This window comes from Homarus americanus, unplaced genomic scaffold (assembly GCF_018991925.1).
Source record: "Homarus americanus isolate GMGI-L3 unplaced genomic scaffold, GMGI_Hamer_2.0 scaffold46197, whole genome shotgun sequence".
In the NCBI taxonomy this organism is placed as follows: domain Eukaryota; kingdom Metazoa; phylum Arthropoda; class Malacostraca; order Decapoda; family Nephropidae; genus Homarus; species Homarus americanus.
The window spans coordinates 5,238,836-5,255,292 of record NW_024723050.1 but is presented as its reverse complement, the minus strand read 5'-3'; the positions used below and the strand labels follow the sequence as shown (position 1 = coordinate 5,255,292).

General features: G+C 35.2%; 1 protein-coding gene across 1 annotated transcript; it reads left to right on the top strand.

Annotated features, from left to right (window-relative positions):
• The first annotated feature begins 342 nt into the window (after positions 1-342).
• On the top strand, positions 343-12,514 carry LOC121863300 (AP-2 complex subunit sigma). The gene is made up of 4 exons (XM_042361891.1): positions 343-477; positions 3,475-3,624; positions 4,302-4,475; positions 10,386-12,514. Exons 1-4 carry the CDS (start codon positions 475-477, stop codon positions 10,485-10,487), a joined length of 429 nt encoding a protein of 142 aa, XP_042217825.1. The 5' UTR covers positions 343-474; the 3' UTR covers positions 10,488-12,514.
• The last annotated feature ends 3,943 nt before the right edge of the window (positions 12,515-16,457 follow it).

Sequence of the window (16,457 nt, the reverse complement as noted above, 5' to 3'; positions counted from 1 at the left end):
CAATTTTATCTTGTGTGTGATGATAGAATGATGAGTGTTGAACAGAGTGAACCTTCCTGACTACCGGTACTGAGCACACTGGCCAGGGATACATACATTTATTCCTATGATGATCTACAGTTATTGTCAGCAAAATTATTTAGAATAAGTTAATTAAAGTTATACTTAATGTTATGTCTATCGTTTATAAAATGATGAAGATGTATTTGCATTCATTGAGTAATTTTACGAGGTTTAATCACACATTATCATAAGGTATTTAATTAACATTATGAAATTTATGTAACTTTAAATAACCAAAAGCTCACTAGACTTCAACTAATCAGATAATATAATAAATTTAAGTCATTTTGTCTAGTTAACAGTATAGAGTGGTAAGGTCGGTGATCGTCCTGGGAAGAGAGAGAGTCAAGGCGGTGGGCGGATCAGTGGGAGCTGTAGTGTTTGTCTCTCATTACTTCATCTTCAGCCAATATGGTGAGTTACAGCTCTAATTCTTCCATTTATATGATAAGATACAGTACCAGGAAAGTAAATATGAGAGTTGAAATATTGATAACTCTGGGGGAAGAGAGGAAAATAGTGAGGTGGTGTGTGACTTGTAATAAATAATTACTCTTGGACTTGTGATATTGTCTATTACACTCTAACCATGTCAGTGCTGTCCTTGATAACTGTTCACAATTACTACCTCCAATTAAGGCCGTAATTTTCTGCAAAAGAATCAATAAATATAGTCATTAGGAGGAAACTTTGTAAATCCCTTGAGTGACTTTAAGGGTTGAGTAATGGCTTGTTTTCCCTCGAGGTTTTCCCTTATAAACATGGATGAACAGAATGGGGAAGTAAGGATTATATTCCAGAAAAGCATCACCAGATTCCTAATAAATTTACACGGAACTTTCTGTGATAAAAGTTGCTCAGAATTGCTATGTAATGGCATACACCTTCAGTACTCTAGCTATTTAGAAGAACCTAACCTAAGCTTAAACTAACCTAACCTAGCATAACTTAACACCTGCCTTGGGTGAACTTACTGTTACTGAGACAGGGGGAAGCGGCTGTGAAGTCCTCCATGTTAGCCAACAGGACTTGATGTTTCATTTCTGCTAAACTCTTCAATGTTGGTTTTTTAAATCATTAGAAAACTGTATTGGTAAAACAGTAGCCACTTCCTTATCAGTTTATTAAGATTTACACTGTAATATCAAGAGTATGTTCTGCCAGATAGATTTCACCCAAATTCATAATACAGTACAGTATGTTCAGCTGAGTATGACCATCCAGGGAGTTTGAGGTTTGACTGGCCAGATGTAAAAATGACTCAATTATTTTACCACAATCCTGAAATAAAAATATTCTTGTTACTAAAATAAAAATATGAAAAACCCCCTCTCAGAAAGGCTTTAAAGTAAACAATTAATGCCTAGAAAAGTCTGGTGCCTCCAGTCTTATTTCAGTGGAGTTTAAGGCTTGTGCTTATGAAAACAACTAACAATATTTAAGGACAGTGGTTTTGGCGATCCAGTCATTGACGAATAACATTTCTCTCATTCAGATGTTTGCTCCAAGTTTTTCTTGTAAATAAAGATGGTGTTGCTGTCATCTGCTTGTTTCACATGACAAATGACAAATACAATGTGCACTGACATTACGATGCACGAGCTTTCCATACAAACTGTTGCGACTTAACCTAAAGTAATAAGTAAGCTTCCGTTAGGTTAAATAGGTATTGTTGGTTTGTGTGTTTCACCAAACTAATAAGTGATAGGTAGTGATTATTTGTCCTGTAACAGACTTTTACTTACCTCTGCTATATGTCCGGCATTTTTTCTAATTGATGAAGTTTGATGATCCTAGATGATTGAATTTTGTCACTTGCAAATTTAATCTAACCTAACCAAACTGTACTCCATTCACATGAGCTTTACAACCAGAGCCCAGAGCAGATTTTATTACTGCAGCTGCTTGGTTGGTGGATTTTTTTTTTTAACAGGGAATAGCCCACCCGGGCACAGGTCATCGACCCACAACGGGGCCTAGGTGGCGAAAAAATAAGAGTAAAAAGAAATTGAAAATAGAAAAGAAAAATATATTTATCTACACCACGAAGATGCCGGAAAACCAGCTTTTTAAAGTAGACAGATTTTATGAGTATGGAAACACAGAAGAAGACTGTGTGAGGAAAGAAGGAGGTACTATAATGGGTTATTCTAGTGTGACCAACAGCCACAGAGAAACCGTGGGCACCGTGGGCAAGACGGGTGTTACGAGCCCACGGCCTTGCCGGCGGTACACAGGATGCCAAATCCACCGAACATTGCCCGTTAAAGTACTGTACCTGTAAAAGAGAGAGAGTGAAGCAATTTTGTGGCAAAGAGAAAGGGAAGAAAGATTATCAACTAAAGGGGGAGAGTCAATAAGACGAAATGTCTTTGATTCCACCCTATCTAACAGTCGGACAGAAGAGGAGCCACCCCAGATATGAGAGCAGTACTCCAAGTTAGGACGAATGAATCCCTTATAATATAGAGATCTTCATTATTTAATTATTTTCTATATATTCTGTAATAACAAGTAATAATCACAATTAAATGTTGGTCAAGAATGATATCTGAAGCCAGGGAAGGAAAAAATAAATAACCTATGCACACAATTAAATGTTGGTCAAGAATGATATCTGAAGCCAGGGAAGGAAAAAATAAATAACCTATGCACATAAAACACATGATAGCATAGATTACTGAATCTTAAAGTGAAACTGATTGGGCGGGGGCATCTTGAGGTACCCGGTAAAAATTATATATTTATATATATATATATATATATATATATATATATATATATATATATATATATATATATATATATATATATATATATATATATATATATATATATATATATATATATATATATATACACTGTATATATAAGAATTTATTTTTTCTTCTCATTGGGTAGCTGGAACTTAACTAATTGTTTCCTTTTAAAGTAATGAAATGATAATATGTAATTTGATAATTCACATACATATATTCTTGTACAGTTGTGGAAATGTGTTTCTGCATCCCCTGTGGTTACCCGTGTAACCAAACAGCCAACCTATATGACTTATAGCAAACCTATCCACCAACCTGTTACATAAAATACATAGCTAAATTAAATAATTATGAATTAACTAAATAAAGCCCTTTTCCTTTTGTACGTTAGGTTCAATGGCTGCATTCAAGTGTCCAAACTCCAGTGTTTCACCAGTCAGCTGTGTTTGTATGGGTGGCATGAACGTTTGAAAGACCAAGACATGGTCATAAAGTAAAGCACTGTACTGTACAATGTTAATATGAGTGGATGTTCAGAAACCGAGGATTGCCTGCACAGTTATGTGATCAAAATATATTGGCTGAAAGGAGCACTTGATTTAGTACTGAAAATGGTCTAAGTACAGTATTTAACATCTTTTTTTTTCTTCAGATTCGATTCATATTGATTCAAAATCGTGCAGGAAAAACCCGCTTGGCAAAGTGGTACATGAATTTTGATGATGATGAGAAACAGAAGTTGATTGAAGAAGTACATGCAGTAGTCACAGTGAGAGATGCCAAGCACACAAATTTTGTTGAGGTGAGTCACAATTTTTTTTTTTTTTTTTTTTTTAAGCATGGATGCTATGTACTGTGTGTGTTTATGTCTAGCTATATTACTGTTCGCCCTGGTAAATCTAAGGCTTAGAATCCAGACTGACTCCTGAAAGATAGCAACTTGGGACTATTTAAATGATTAGCTACACTTTTCCTCCGTAACCATAACCGTTAACCCATAACTGGCAGCCCCCATGTGTACAAAAACGGAAGTCAAGGAACATTGTTTTTATTCAGTATTTTTGTATGCTGTTAGCCTGTTTAATTTTTCACTCTTCACTGTATTGCTCTTTATATTGCCACAAGTCATCGCATTATTTTATCTTATAAAATAGTCATGTGTTTCTTTTGCAATTGCAAACAATGTTTTTATAATTACTTTACTATTCAGAATGTATAAACATTATTAAGTATATTTTATGAAATTTACATTTCATAGAATGCTTGAAGCTTGAGTACTTGAACCTAATGGTACAGTGATATAACACCATAAAAAAAGGCTTTAAACTGATAATATAATCGATTATTTGCATGGATTAAGTATATTTTCTTCTACAATTTGGTGGGTCTTGGATCAGTGAATCATGAATTAAAAATCGTTGGATAGGGTGGAATTTACTAGCTATACTGTTCTTTTATTCTTGTTTTTTATCAAAACAGTTTCGAAACTTCAAGATTGTGTATCGCCGTTATGCTGGCTTATATTTCTGCATCTGTGTAGACATTGCTGACAACAATCTTGCATACCTAGAAGCCATACACAACTTTGTGGAGGTACTGAATGAGTACTTCCATAACGTCTGTGAACTTGATTTGGTATTCAACTTTTATAAGGTGAGTCCAGTACTGTATTTGTACTTTTTTATGATAAACAGTATATTTTCCTTGTAGAACCTTTCCTATCTGTTCATTTGCCAACTATCATTATCTTTTAGCTTTTTTACTGTCACCTGCATGGCATATTGAGTTATATTCAATGAAATAGTGATCATGCTTTTAAAAAAAAATTTACCTCTTGGTGGATTATGGCCATTTTGATGCAGGGTTCCCCATTCTGTGGTAGGTAGTCAGGTCTTGCCCTGCGCTCCAGCTTATGACTTTTATTAGTGCATCTTTTAAGGCAATAGCTTAGAGGATTTTTTTTTTATTCTAATATTTTACATAATTTTTCATATGCACAATATACAGGTATACTTGTCTCATGCTTTGCATTATCTCTCTCTGAAAGGTTGTTGCCACTGTATTGTTAAGTTTTAGCACCAAAAATTGGTTTTGCATGCAGATAATTCGCAGCTGCATGGGTTAAATGGCTATACTCCGTCCTTCAGCTTGTGTTAAACTCAAAACACATCCCAATTGTGGGGATGCATGCTTGTACACACTTTAACTGTAATTGTCAAGGCTAAAGCACTCACCAGACTTGGCACATGATGTTTGACACCAGTGCCAGACACGATCTAACCACATGTCCGTGCACACACTTGACACATACTACTCACGGAAATTCTAATTCCTGAGAACTGAGTAGGAGCCAGAAGGGGTGTACAGTACTGTACTTCGGTGAAACAGTCCATCCAGCTTAAAAAGGCCCAACCTGATGTTGGGGACACCATTTCATCTTAACCTCTCTCTGAGAGATCTAGTCAGCTCCCAGTAAACAACCCTGGTATCCCATAAGGATTCTGATGATACCCTGTACCCTAATATAATGTGAGATTCAAGTGATACCTCGGTACACTGGAAGTACCCAGGTGATAACATCAGACTGTGACTTACATCAACCATGGCAATCTTTCTGCTTTGAGTGGTGGCTGATAATACTCTAAAGAGAAGTCTACATACATATTAAAGTCAAGTCTTGACAGATTTAGTCAGGTTACTTTTGTGTCTATGCGTAACATTTAAACTGAATATTACAGTGAAATGTGAACTTATACCACTAATACTTTTCTTCACAAATTTTGATTTGTTTGGTTTATTTTTTTATTAAGTATAAAATACTTGATCTTTAGTTCTTCTCCACTGTGTGTACAGTATATAATGTGTGAACTGTTTATTCTTGTAAACAAGAATTTACACTGAATTCATCCATGGGAGAGTTGTAAAAAGTACCGGACTTTGTTACTTAAGTAAAAGTACACATTGTTACATTGGCAAAATTTTATTCAAGTAGAAGTAAAAGTATCCAAAGTTCAATGAACTCAAGTAAAGTAAAAAAAATAAATAAAAAAATTCTCATTCATAAAGTACTCAAGTACTGAAAGTAAAAAATAAAAAAAATTATTAATCGTCTCGAATATTAAAATACTGTACAGTATATCCATAGTAAATTAAAAAAAAAAGTATTTAACAAAAGATAAAAATAAAAGACACAGCATTACACATGTTTATTTGCAAACCTTTCTATTGAGGTTAATCAAAACTTATTCTCAAAATTATGGCTGTCCAATTGGGATCTTGTAGGCCTAAATATAAGCCCAGCATGACTAAACAGACACTCACAAGCAGCATATGCAGGTTGTGGGGTGTTAAGTTTGAGAGATAAGTTACATAATGCTGGGAAAGACCCCAGTAGCTCCATTCCATCCCCTGGGCATGCCAAGTAGCTATCAAACTCTTTCAGTTGAGGAGTTTGTGGATGATTGTTGCCTCCGTAGCACCGAACGACAGTATGGTGGAAAGGGCGGCTTGGGTGCTTAAACTCCGTGTTCATTTCTTGGTTACATAGATGAAATTATATGAAAGAACGCATGTGATTGGTCCAGACGTGAAGAAACACTTGTGATTGGCTAGCGTCCAAGTTTGTCCTGTATCTTATGAGTGGATATTTCAATCTATTGTTTGGGGCATGTAACGAATAACAACTTTTGTTTTTTTCATTTGTATTGGAGTAAATGTATTATAAAACCACTAAAGTAATAGTCCTGAAAATTTTGAGTACTGTACTGTACTTTTTAAAAAGTACATACCCAAAGATGTTACTTCAGTACAGCACTCAAGTAAATTTACTTAGTTACTTTACAACTGCATATTTGTGGATGGTGGCAGTGAAAATGAAACTTTACTTTGCTTTAATCACTTTGCCACTGATCAGCCGCTTAGGTGGTCAGTCACGTCTGTTGCACACTGTTGGCATGGACCGGCTTCAGAATGTATCTGAACCTGCACCAGTGTTGGTCAGTTCTGGTCTTGAATGAGCTCACACTCGGTGCTGTCACAACATTGGATGACAGATTATTTCAAGTTCACAACTCACTGCAAGAAAAGTTTGGTGGAAAAAAAAGATAATTTAATATTTAACTATGCCAAGAGGTTAGTCTTCCCATGTTGTATGTTTGCCTGTAAAGCCAATCCTTACCAACCAACCAAATGATGATGTGACATAAACCAAACTTTATAGAAAGCACAGTGCATCATGGAAGCATGGCTACCAGATGTATTATGATTGGCTGCACTGAGCATGGTGTGTGTAGCATCAGCAGCTCTCTCACTCACTCATATAATTGATCATATACCTTTGTACATACAGCATGTTATACTTACTGTATTGACAAAATGACACCACCCAAACATTCTACCAACACTTCCTTAGCTGAATGCCCCTACAAGAAACTCAAGATGGTCTTTAGTTACTAACAAGTTGGTGTGTGTTCATACTGCTCACAGTATTCAAATGTTAACCGTACTTAAAATGTTCTGCCATCACAATGGAAATACTGTACATATATATATATATATACAGTGTATATATATATATATATATATATATATATATATATATATATATATATATATATATATATATATATATATATATATATATATATATATATATATATATATATATATTTATTTATTTATTTATTTATTTATTTATTTATATATCATGTAGATCCACAATGAAAACGTGGATAAGATAAATCTTGATAAAATCACACCTGACCTGACTAGTCACGTCACCCCCCTTCTCTTAAGCTCCTCTACGTGTGTGTTGGTGTGGGGATTAGTGGATGACATCATTATGACCTAACCTCATGTTTTTAAGGTCACCCTGTATATTTAAGCCTCTCTCTGTCCATGTAATCCAGTTGCCTATGAAGATGTCTTGAATAAAGACTAAAGCTAAGGTGCTCCGTTGTTTCCCTTTTCCCGTGTGATTTTATCAAGATATATATATATATATATATATATATAGTTTTATTTATATATATATATATATATATATTATTACAGTTTTATTTATATATTTTTTTTTTTTTTTTTCACCACCAGAACTCAATTTTATTTCATGTTCTATTTGATATATTTGTTTCATTTGTGATTGTTGTTCATATACTGTACCTCACATTGTATTTTATTGTACACTCTCCCAAAAAAGTATTGACCCTTTTCTCATGAAAACATAGTAACGTTATACAGGGGGGTATTCCTATTTGGCAACCCATCCCTTGGGGCTGAAATAGTATCTAAGGTGCATAAATCAGCGGGGTTACTCATGACATTAATGGTTTTCCATATGGTATCAAACTTCATCTTATTTCATTACATTATGTAGAGAATAGGTGGTATACTGCAGATATCATATCAGAATGATAACCAGGTGCAAGAAGGAAAAACAAAAGGTGCCACTCACAATCAAAAATACCATCTGAACTGAGAATGTTGTGCAAGTGTTATTGTATTCATTTCCAAATACATCAGGCCCGGGGGGGGGGGATACTTTTTTGGGAGAGGGTACACATGATGAATTCCAAATGAAATCTATCAATTATTCTCCTCCGTGAGTTGTTCCTAGTGAAAAATTCAAGATGGCTTTTACACTGGCACTCAAATTAGAAATATTGTGATTTATTGACTTAAAAGAATTTGTAAGCAGTGTGCCAGTGGGTGCTGCATGACTGTCATCTCTTGTTTAGTCACTGGCTGCTGTATGTATTTTTTACTGTACTTATAATTGTTCTCAAGTTTACCATACACTTTTATTTTGGGTTATATATGCAAGTTCTGTTTATGTATTGTGAGGTAGGAATGTAAATATATTAGGTCTGAGGATATAACAACTTGCAAAAAAAATGGATTTTCTCTGTGTAGTTCCCTATGCACTGCCTTTCCTTGGACTACCAACCCTTCCCTGGCATGCTTAAATAAATTGTTCACCTCCATGAATTTTACAGTCACTCAAACCAGTATTATCTTTCCAGTTATACATGGGAACTAAACATACATGATTTGATCCTTTAATGCTTTTCCCCCTTCATATACTGTATAACCATTACATTATAATATATTTTGTCACTTTTTCACATGCCCTCCATCATTCCTACATTGATTACACCCACATCAGGACTTTTCCCATTCTTAGGCTTATCTGCAGTCTGTTTCATCTCTTCCTCAGTTATTTTGTTTTTAATTTTCCATAATCCAAATATGGTAATTATTCTCTCTCTCTCAATATTCGGCATTTGCTCAAGATGCAGTAGTCTCCCCTCTCCTTTTCATTTCCTCTTTTTTTCACAAAATATTCCCACTATTTGATTGTCATTTCCATTTGTGCTTTTGGTTTTCCCATCATATTTACTTTTTTCAATACTAATTTCTTGTTCTCTTTTTAAAAAAAAAATTTTTCCCCATCTTTTATTTGTGTGTCTTTTACATTCTTCCACCATTCCTTTTACCTTTCCAAAGTATAATTATATTCTTCCCAACTTTTATCACTCTTGTCTTCTAGCTGATGATCATACTGTATGCCACCTCTCCTTAACTAACCAACCAACACCTTGTCCCACCATTCATATTTTCTTGTTTTTTTCTTCTATTTCTTTATACCTTGGCTGTACACTTTAGAATTGCATGCTTTAACTGCTGCTATTAATACCTCAACAACCTCTTTTACATCATTATTCAGAAGTAACCATTTTTTATATATCATTTGTGTAAAAATTTCTGCCACATTAATTGTCTTCATCTTACCAATATTTAAAACCATTTCTTTTTTCAGTTTTCAGTTATTAGTTGTGTTTTCCCTGATTTAAATTATCACAATTATTCTTACATTCGTGAAATACTGCATTGTGTTATTCAGACACTCCATATTCATTTCCTCCTAGCCTTTTCATATCACTCGTCATACATTTCAGTTTCTGTCTAAGAAACACATAGTCCAATAACACTTTAGCTATCTTCTCCTGTCATTCATCCAGGTCTGTATATCAATTTTCACCTTTGAAAACCAAGTACTCCCTACTGTACTACCTCCATTTGACCAGTCCTCTATGTATGCATTTCTGTAAGTCTCCCTGTACCTCTTCATTCTCAAGACTGTAAGATATCCACAATTTTATGTTTCCAAGATACTGTACCAACTCTCGTGTTTAAATTTTTCATTACTGTGCTATCACACTTTTCTCAAAACCTTTCTCTCCTCTTCATTTTTCTATTTCCCTGGCACAAGTGCACTTTCAAGGACCCATCTTAAACTTGATCCTTAGTGTTCTGGGACTGTCTCTTATATCTTATCATGTAATCCTGCTTTTCATTGCTCAGAGCTGTGCAATCCAGATTCCTCTCTTTAATCTGTATTTCATTTCCAATTTTCTCATCCTCACTATATCCATGCACATTCAAATGCCCTTCTTTTCTTTGCATGTATTTCCTAAGATAATAAAAGCAGTGAAGGTGCAGATTATCAGCTCTGCATCCCAGGGCTACTTGTGACATTCTAAGTATTTGTATTTTGTTCCACAGGCATACAGTGTAGTAGATGAAATGTTTCTTGCTGGTGAGATCCGGGAGACAAGTCAAACTAAGGTGCTGAAACAGCTTTTGATGCTAAACTCTCTAGAATAACCCATACCCAGGGTGATTAAGGTATGGCACCCCATATAACTCTTCATCTTTATGGAACTGTGAGCTTTTGTTCACTATGCCCAGCAGCTCTTGTTGTTGCCTCCATGTGGAACTAGTGCACAAGATACCCGGACCAGTGAACAAGTAGTTGTGGAGTTCAACTCTTTTGTCATTTGGTGTAGTGGATTCTGCGAGGATGTACATCTCATCAGAGTGTGAAATAGCTCTATAAAGCCATCAAAAGGTTGCATTTCAGATGTGTTCATTGTTTTACACAAAGTTTCCATCCTTTAGAATGGCCTGAAGACTAAATAGCACTTACGAGAATGTGTAAAAATGTATGTACATGTTTTACCATAATTGTTATTATTTAATTTATGTCACATCATGTACACAACTTATTTTCTCACATCTTCAGCTAAGTTAAATGTGTTCATTGATATGTATAACATTTTATTATAGAATCAAAGTATTGCATAAGAATTTATTTTATTTTTATTAGTTTTCTATTCCCCCCCGTACCTATAATGTAGGGATACATTCCATCTCTTATAGTCAGCAAAAGTTTAGCATTATTTTTAACTACAAAAGGTTTCAACATGAAAAAATTTTGAAATGTATTAATATTTTCAGCATTGCTGAATAAGAAATTTAGATTAATTTCTGTTCATGTGTATTTACCTCAGAATTGTTTATGACCTTCATATAAATTTGTTAAGCAGTAGCATCAGCTGCTTATGATGCAGTAGCAGTGTGACAGACACATTGTTTGTACAGAATGTTGTGATTATTTAGAATAAAAGTTGGTGTATGTAGTAGAAAAGTTGAGATACTGTATTAATATATAGATGGACTTCATTGCAGAATTATTGTATTACATATGGCAAAACTTCATACCTCAGAAAACTAAGACAGATGTAGTAAAGCCAAGATAGATGTTGGTAGCATCTGTGAACGGTTGTGTAACAGAGCTCAAGTATGTTTTTAAGGGATCACATCATCACCTGTGGTGCTGGGGTACCTTTTTCATGCTCTGTGTTTTGGGCTTGTTAAACTTATTAGTGTTTATAACACACTGGATATTTTTCAGTGACTGGCCTAATTTCAGTCTTTTAAAAAGATCATTTGTCAAATTATTTATGATAAAGTTTCTTTGAGGATTTATGAGATTATACATCAACATAAGTGCCATTAACTCAAATGAGGAAGCATTTACATTACTGTAATATGGAATCTACCTTTAGCTCCATCACACTCAGTTTTGCTGAAGTAAAACACTCGTACTTTTCACTTTATTACAGTTAACAAATATATGTCAAGTGGCTATATTTGTATGGTCTAATGTTATTAGACTTTACATGCAGACTCATAATTTTTCAGTAAACCTGTGTACTGTACTGTACTGCACTGTACTGTACTGCACTGCACTTGAACTAGGTTGATGTGAAAAGTGACTTGTACCATATCATGTAAACCAGTAATAAACATGATATTTTGGTAGTTTATTGTTGTCTGATATTGAATTAATTTATTTAGTGTTAATGATATTGGTTAAAACAGCTGTGAAGATGTACTAGTTTCTTTTTTTAGATTAACACCACATCAAAAATAGTTTTTTTTTGTTTTGTTTTTTTTAACATTATCTTGTACAATGATAAAGGTCTTACACATTTGAATGTGAAATATATTGTCAATGAAGTTATTTTCTTTGACTATTTTATATAGGAAAATTTAAATGAAATGATAAGTTTTATGAGACAAAAATAGTCCGTGATACAATGAGAAATATTGTTATATATTGTTATGAGACACTGTTATCGACCATCAGTGTTAACTCCGAGTGTATTATAAAATGCTACCACAAAGATACTATTGCCTTTTAAAGTGTATTGCATCACCTGTGAGAACAGTTCTCATTTCATCCAGAAAACATTTAGGGAACTCATCCAGGGTGTATGCTTATGAAGGACTTCCTGTAATTATTAGTTGTTGAGTGAAATGGAATATTATAAAAAGGTATGTGAATATTCTGCTATTCCCTCTCCTTACTATGAATGTCCCTAATAATAATGAACTTTCTAAGATTCATCTTTTGAACAGTGCAAAGTCAACACACAAGCCATGTCATAAAGAGCCCTTGTACAGTACCTTATTGTTTGAGTCCGCTGTTGTGTTGTGAGTGAACTACAGTGTAGTCTTGGGCAACATGAGGATATACAGTACAGTACAGTACTGTAAACTAAAATTAAAATAGTTTGCATAAATACATCCAAATAGAATACTGTACAACTACAATGGTCTAAAAAAAAATAGGGAAAAAAATGACTACTTTTGCTGCTTGTTGTACAGGCAACTTCTACAAAGTCCTGCTTTTATTTGCCTCTTAAACACACACAAGATGACATGTTATGTTCAAAAGAAGTCTTCAACAGTAATTATGTAATTGAGGAGGTTCTCTACATGTGAGCCGAGTGTAGTAACTGTTGGTTGGAACAAAATAAATAATGTTATCATCTCTGTATCATCTTGGTAAGGAAGAAATGAGCAAAATTTTTAACGTTGTTACAAAGACCTAACTTGTTATAATGACCCATACTGGTACATATACCTATATACTGTTACATGGAGCTTATTACTTGAACACTTTAGTCTGGCAGGATTATTCATGAAAAGTGTTCAATGAAGGAAGACTTCAGTAAAGTACAGTTCAAAAGGTAATTTAAGTAGGTATATCATGCTTGAGAATGGATCAAACTGTAAAGATTATTGATGGATGCAAATCCAACAGAGAACTGACCAATGACTAATAAACTGATGAGGTACAAAGAAGATGAGTTAGCAAGAGTGACAACATTACCAGTAAACATAGTGAAGTCTTCCATCACACCACAGCAGTACATGGAATAACCTGCCAGCAAATGTTTTAACATCACCAAGTGTGAGCCTCCTTAATTCCAAATTTGCCCAATATAGGTACAATTGGCAAAGAGGATAAGTTAAGGTAACAGTAAAAGATAAAATACAAAGCATCATAGGCTAATGTAAACAATGATTGTAGAATACAGTACTGTACTGTTATGTAAGTTATGAACTGCATATGGACACATTGGTTTGACACCATGCAGAATACTCATGTAAGTACTTAAGATCATAATGGTAAATCCTCACACCAAGTTTGGTTAACTGTTCTTTATTTGAGTTATGTATGTAAGTCATGGAAGCATAGACAACATGATGAAACATGAAGGCTATACAGTATACAAGAGAATAGGAGAATAACATTGTTAAATTTGGTTAATTTGACTCACCTTCACAGTGAAGAGTTTTGAGAAATGTGGTGACAATGGGTAAGGACAGCACCAAGGTTAAGTGAATGGTGAACTAGTTTAGTACAGTATTACAGTATATACATTGTTAACACCATACATGCCCAGTCCTTGCCAACAGTGTGTGACAGAGAAATGACTGACTTGCCGCTAGAGAACCACACGGTGAAAAAAGAAAATCGAGTAATAAGTTGAGGTTAATCCACCTTTCCCTAATTTCCTGTGACAACATTCTGACCAGAGATCACTGACACACTGTCCAGGACAAAAGTGGTGACTGAAATATTGTCCAGGACAATGGCGTGACTGTTTGTTCAGGATTAAGGTGGTAACTGAAATATTGTCCAGGATAAAATAATGTAGTGACGAAGGTATTATGCAGGAAAGTAATGGTGACGTATTGTCCAATACAGCGCTGGTGGTAGATTTATTGTCAAGCCAACCTTACATACTTACACCCCATCTTGTGGGCATGGAGGTGTGCTGGGGTGGATTGGCATGTATTGTTATGGAGTGCTGGGATGGACTGGTGGTGGAATGGGATGTGCTAGTGCAGGGGTACTCAATTACTATTTGTGAAGGTCCAGTCACACAAATTTTCTAGATGGCCAAGATCCAGATGAGACTTCATTTAATATGAGGCAATACCAAATAAATGAAAAGTACACATTTCAGTTTATTTCCATCTACATTCATTTATAATCTCAAAACCTGTTGACAGTGTAAATGAATTAAAGAAGTGAACAGGAGCTCATGGATCAAAAGAAGCCATAAAAGTAACCATCCATCCATCTTTCTGAAGAGGCAACCTGGAAGGGGGGGGACAAAAGGAAAAGCTAATTATCTGGAACAATAAAACACTGCAGGTAATGTGTGTATTTTATGGTCATAAGTTATCATACATTCTACTCTTGTTGAAGAAGGAGGAACGATGAATAGAAAGAAATAAACTAAAGCTTTGTAGCACACACAAAATATTGCATTTATAGAATGTACAGTCTGGTTCAATAGTAATTATTCATCCCTCTTTGTTGAATAGGAAAAGGGGGATGATTAGTTTGACCCTGAGTGTACATGTAATTGTGACTGTGGGCCTTTAATTGAGTGATTAATTATTAGTGTGAAAAGTGACACTTTGTGCTTCTTGCCAATTCCCAGAACTTTGGTACAAATGATGTGATAGCTAGTCTAAGACATTGATAAAGATGTTCATTGGTGATGCTGGAGCAGTATTTGTTCTTCACTAAATTCATGGCGGAGAAAGCAGACACACTGGTAAAGTGGAGCCAAACATTGCGAGGATATGCAAAGCGACTTTGTGAAGATGAAGGAAACTAGCTTGAGACACCTATGTCCAGAATGTGATGGAATCACAGTTATCAGCCTCTTCTTTCAAGGCCACATTTTCTTGGAGATCAATTAGTTCCATTTGGACTGATGCTGTACATACCCATTTAAATGTCTGTTTTGCCCTGAAAACTCGAAGGCATTTGTGACCAAGAAGGGGTCCTGAGTGAAGAGCAGTAGCTCTCTTCCAAAAGAGATATCATCAATACGATCCATGAAATCGTCAATAAGTTTCTCAATGAACTGAACATGCATATGGTTATGATATTTCCTTCCTTTGGTCTGCCCCAAATGTTTGGGGAAGTAGAGAAGTTCGCCCTGGAGATTGTGCTTGAAAAGTTCCAGCTTCTTCTGATAAGCTCAAACAGTTGTTTCCTTCTTGCAGCTTGACATTGAGAGCATTGAGATGAGATGTAATATCTGCTAAAAATGCTAAAATTTTCATTCTCTTTTCATTCTGCAAAAACTCTGATAACTGGTTTGCCTTGGCGCTGGTTTGGTCTTTGATGAGATGCTGGGGTCCACACCAAAGCTACCCGTTGTCTGCCAATTAAATACCCCTGTGCTAGGGTGTAGTGGGTTTGGATTGGGGTATACTGAGGGTTGCCTGGGGATGCTAGGGTGTATTCTAGTGCTCTGAGGGTGTGCTGTGTTGGGGTGGAGGTGTTTTAGGGTGTGGCTGTGCTGGGATGGACCAGGGTGAGTTGTGGGTGTGTGCGGGCTGTTCTTGGGTGTGCCAAAGTGTAAAGTACTGGGATGTGCTAGGGTGTTGCTGGGAGTGAGCTGGAATATGCTGGGATGGACTTAGGGTGCTGAAAGGTGTGCTTGGACACTGGACAGTGTCATCTAGGTGGGACGTGCAGTTTCAAAACAATTATTAAAAATTCGAAATTACCTCACTGTTTTTTATGACTGTTAATTACATTATTTCTAACCTACAAATAAATTAATAGAAAAATATACTGTATTTTGAATTACAGTACACTAGTTCATCAACTACACACACACACACACACCTTGTATTACTCATTTGCCACTAGGGGAGAGCTGGGATATTTCAGATAGAGGTATGGTTCGGACAGTGGCATTCTTAAGAAAGGTTGAGGACCTACAGGCTTAAAATTCACTGAAACAAATCACTTTTGCAAAGCAGAGAACACAGAGTGTGACATCCAAAATATTGAAGCTTGTTTAACAACATCTGGTTAAGTTTGAGGCCAAATTTAATACATACAGGTATTATCTATCTGAAGATGATACTCGGATTGGATTTTTGTGGGTAATGGATTCGTTCATT

Excerpts from the sequence above, each read along its gene's own strand:
- LOC121863300 (XM_042361891.1), top strand. Across the intron at positions 3,625-4,301 it reads AGCACACAAATTTTGTTGAG|TTTCGAAACTTCAAGATTGT; the intron begins GTGAGTCACAAT and ends TTATCAAAACAG. Across the intron at positions 4,476-10,385 it reads TGGTATTCAACTTTTATAAG|GCATACAGTGTAGTAGATGA; the intron begins GTGAGTCCAGTA and ends TTTGTTCCACAG.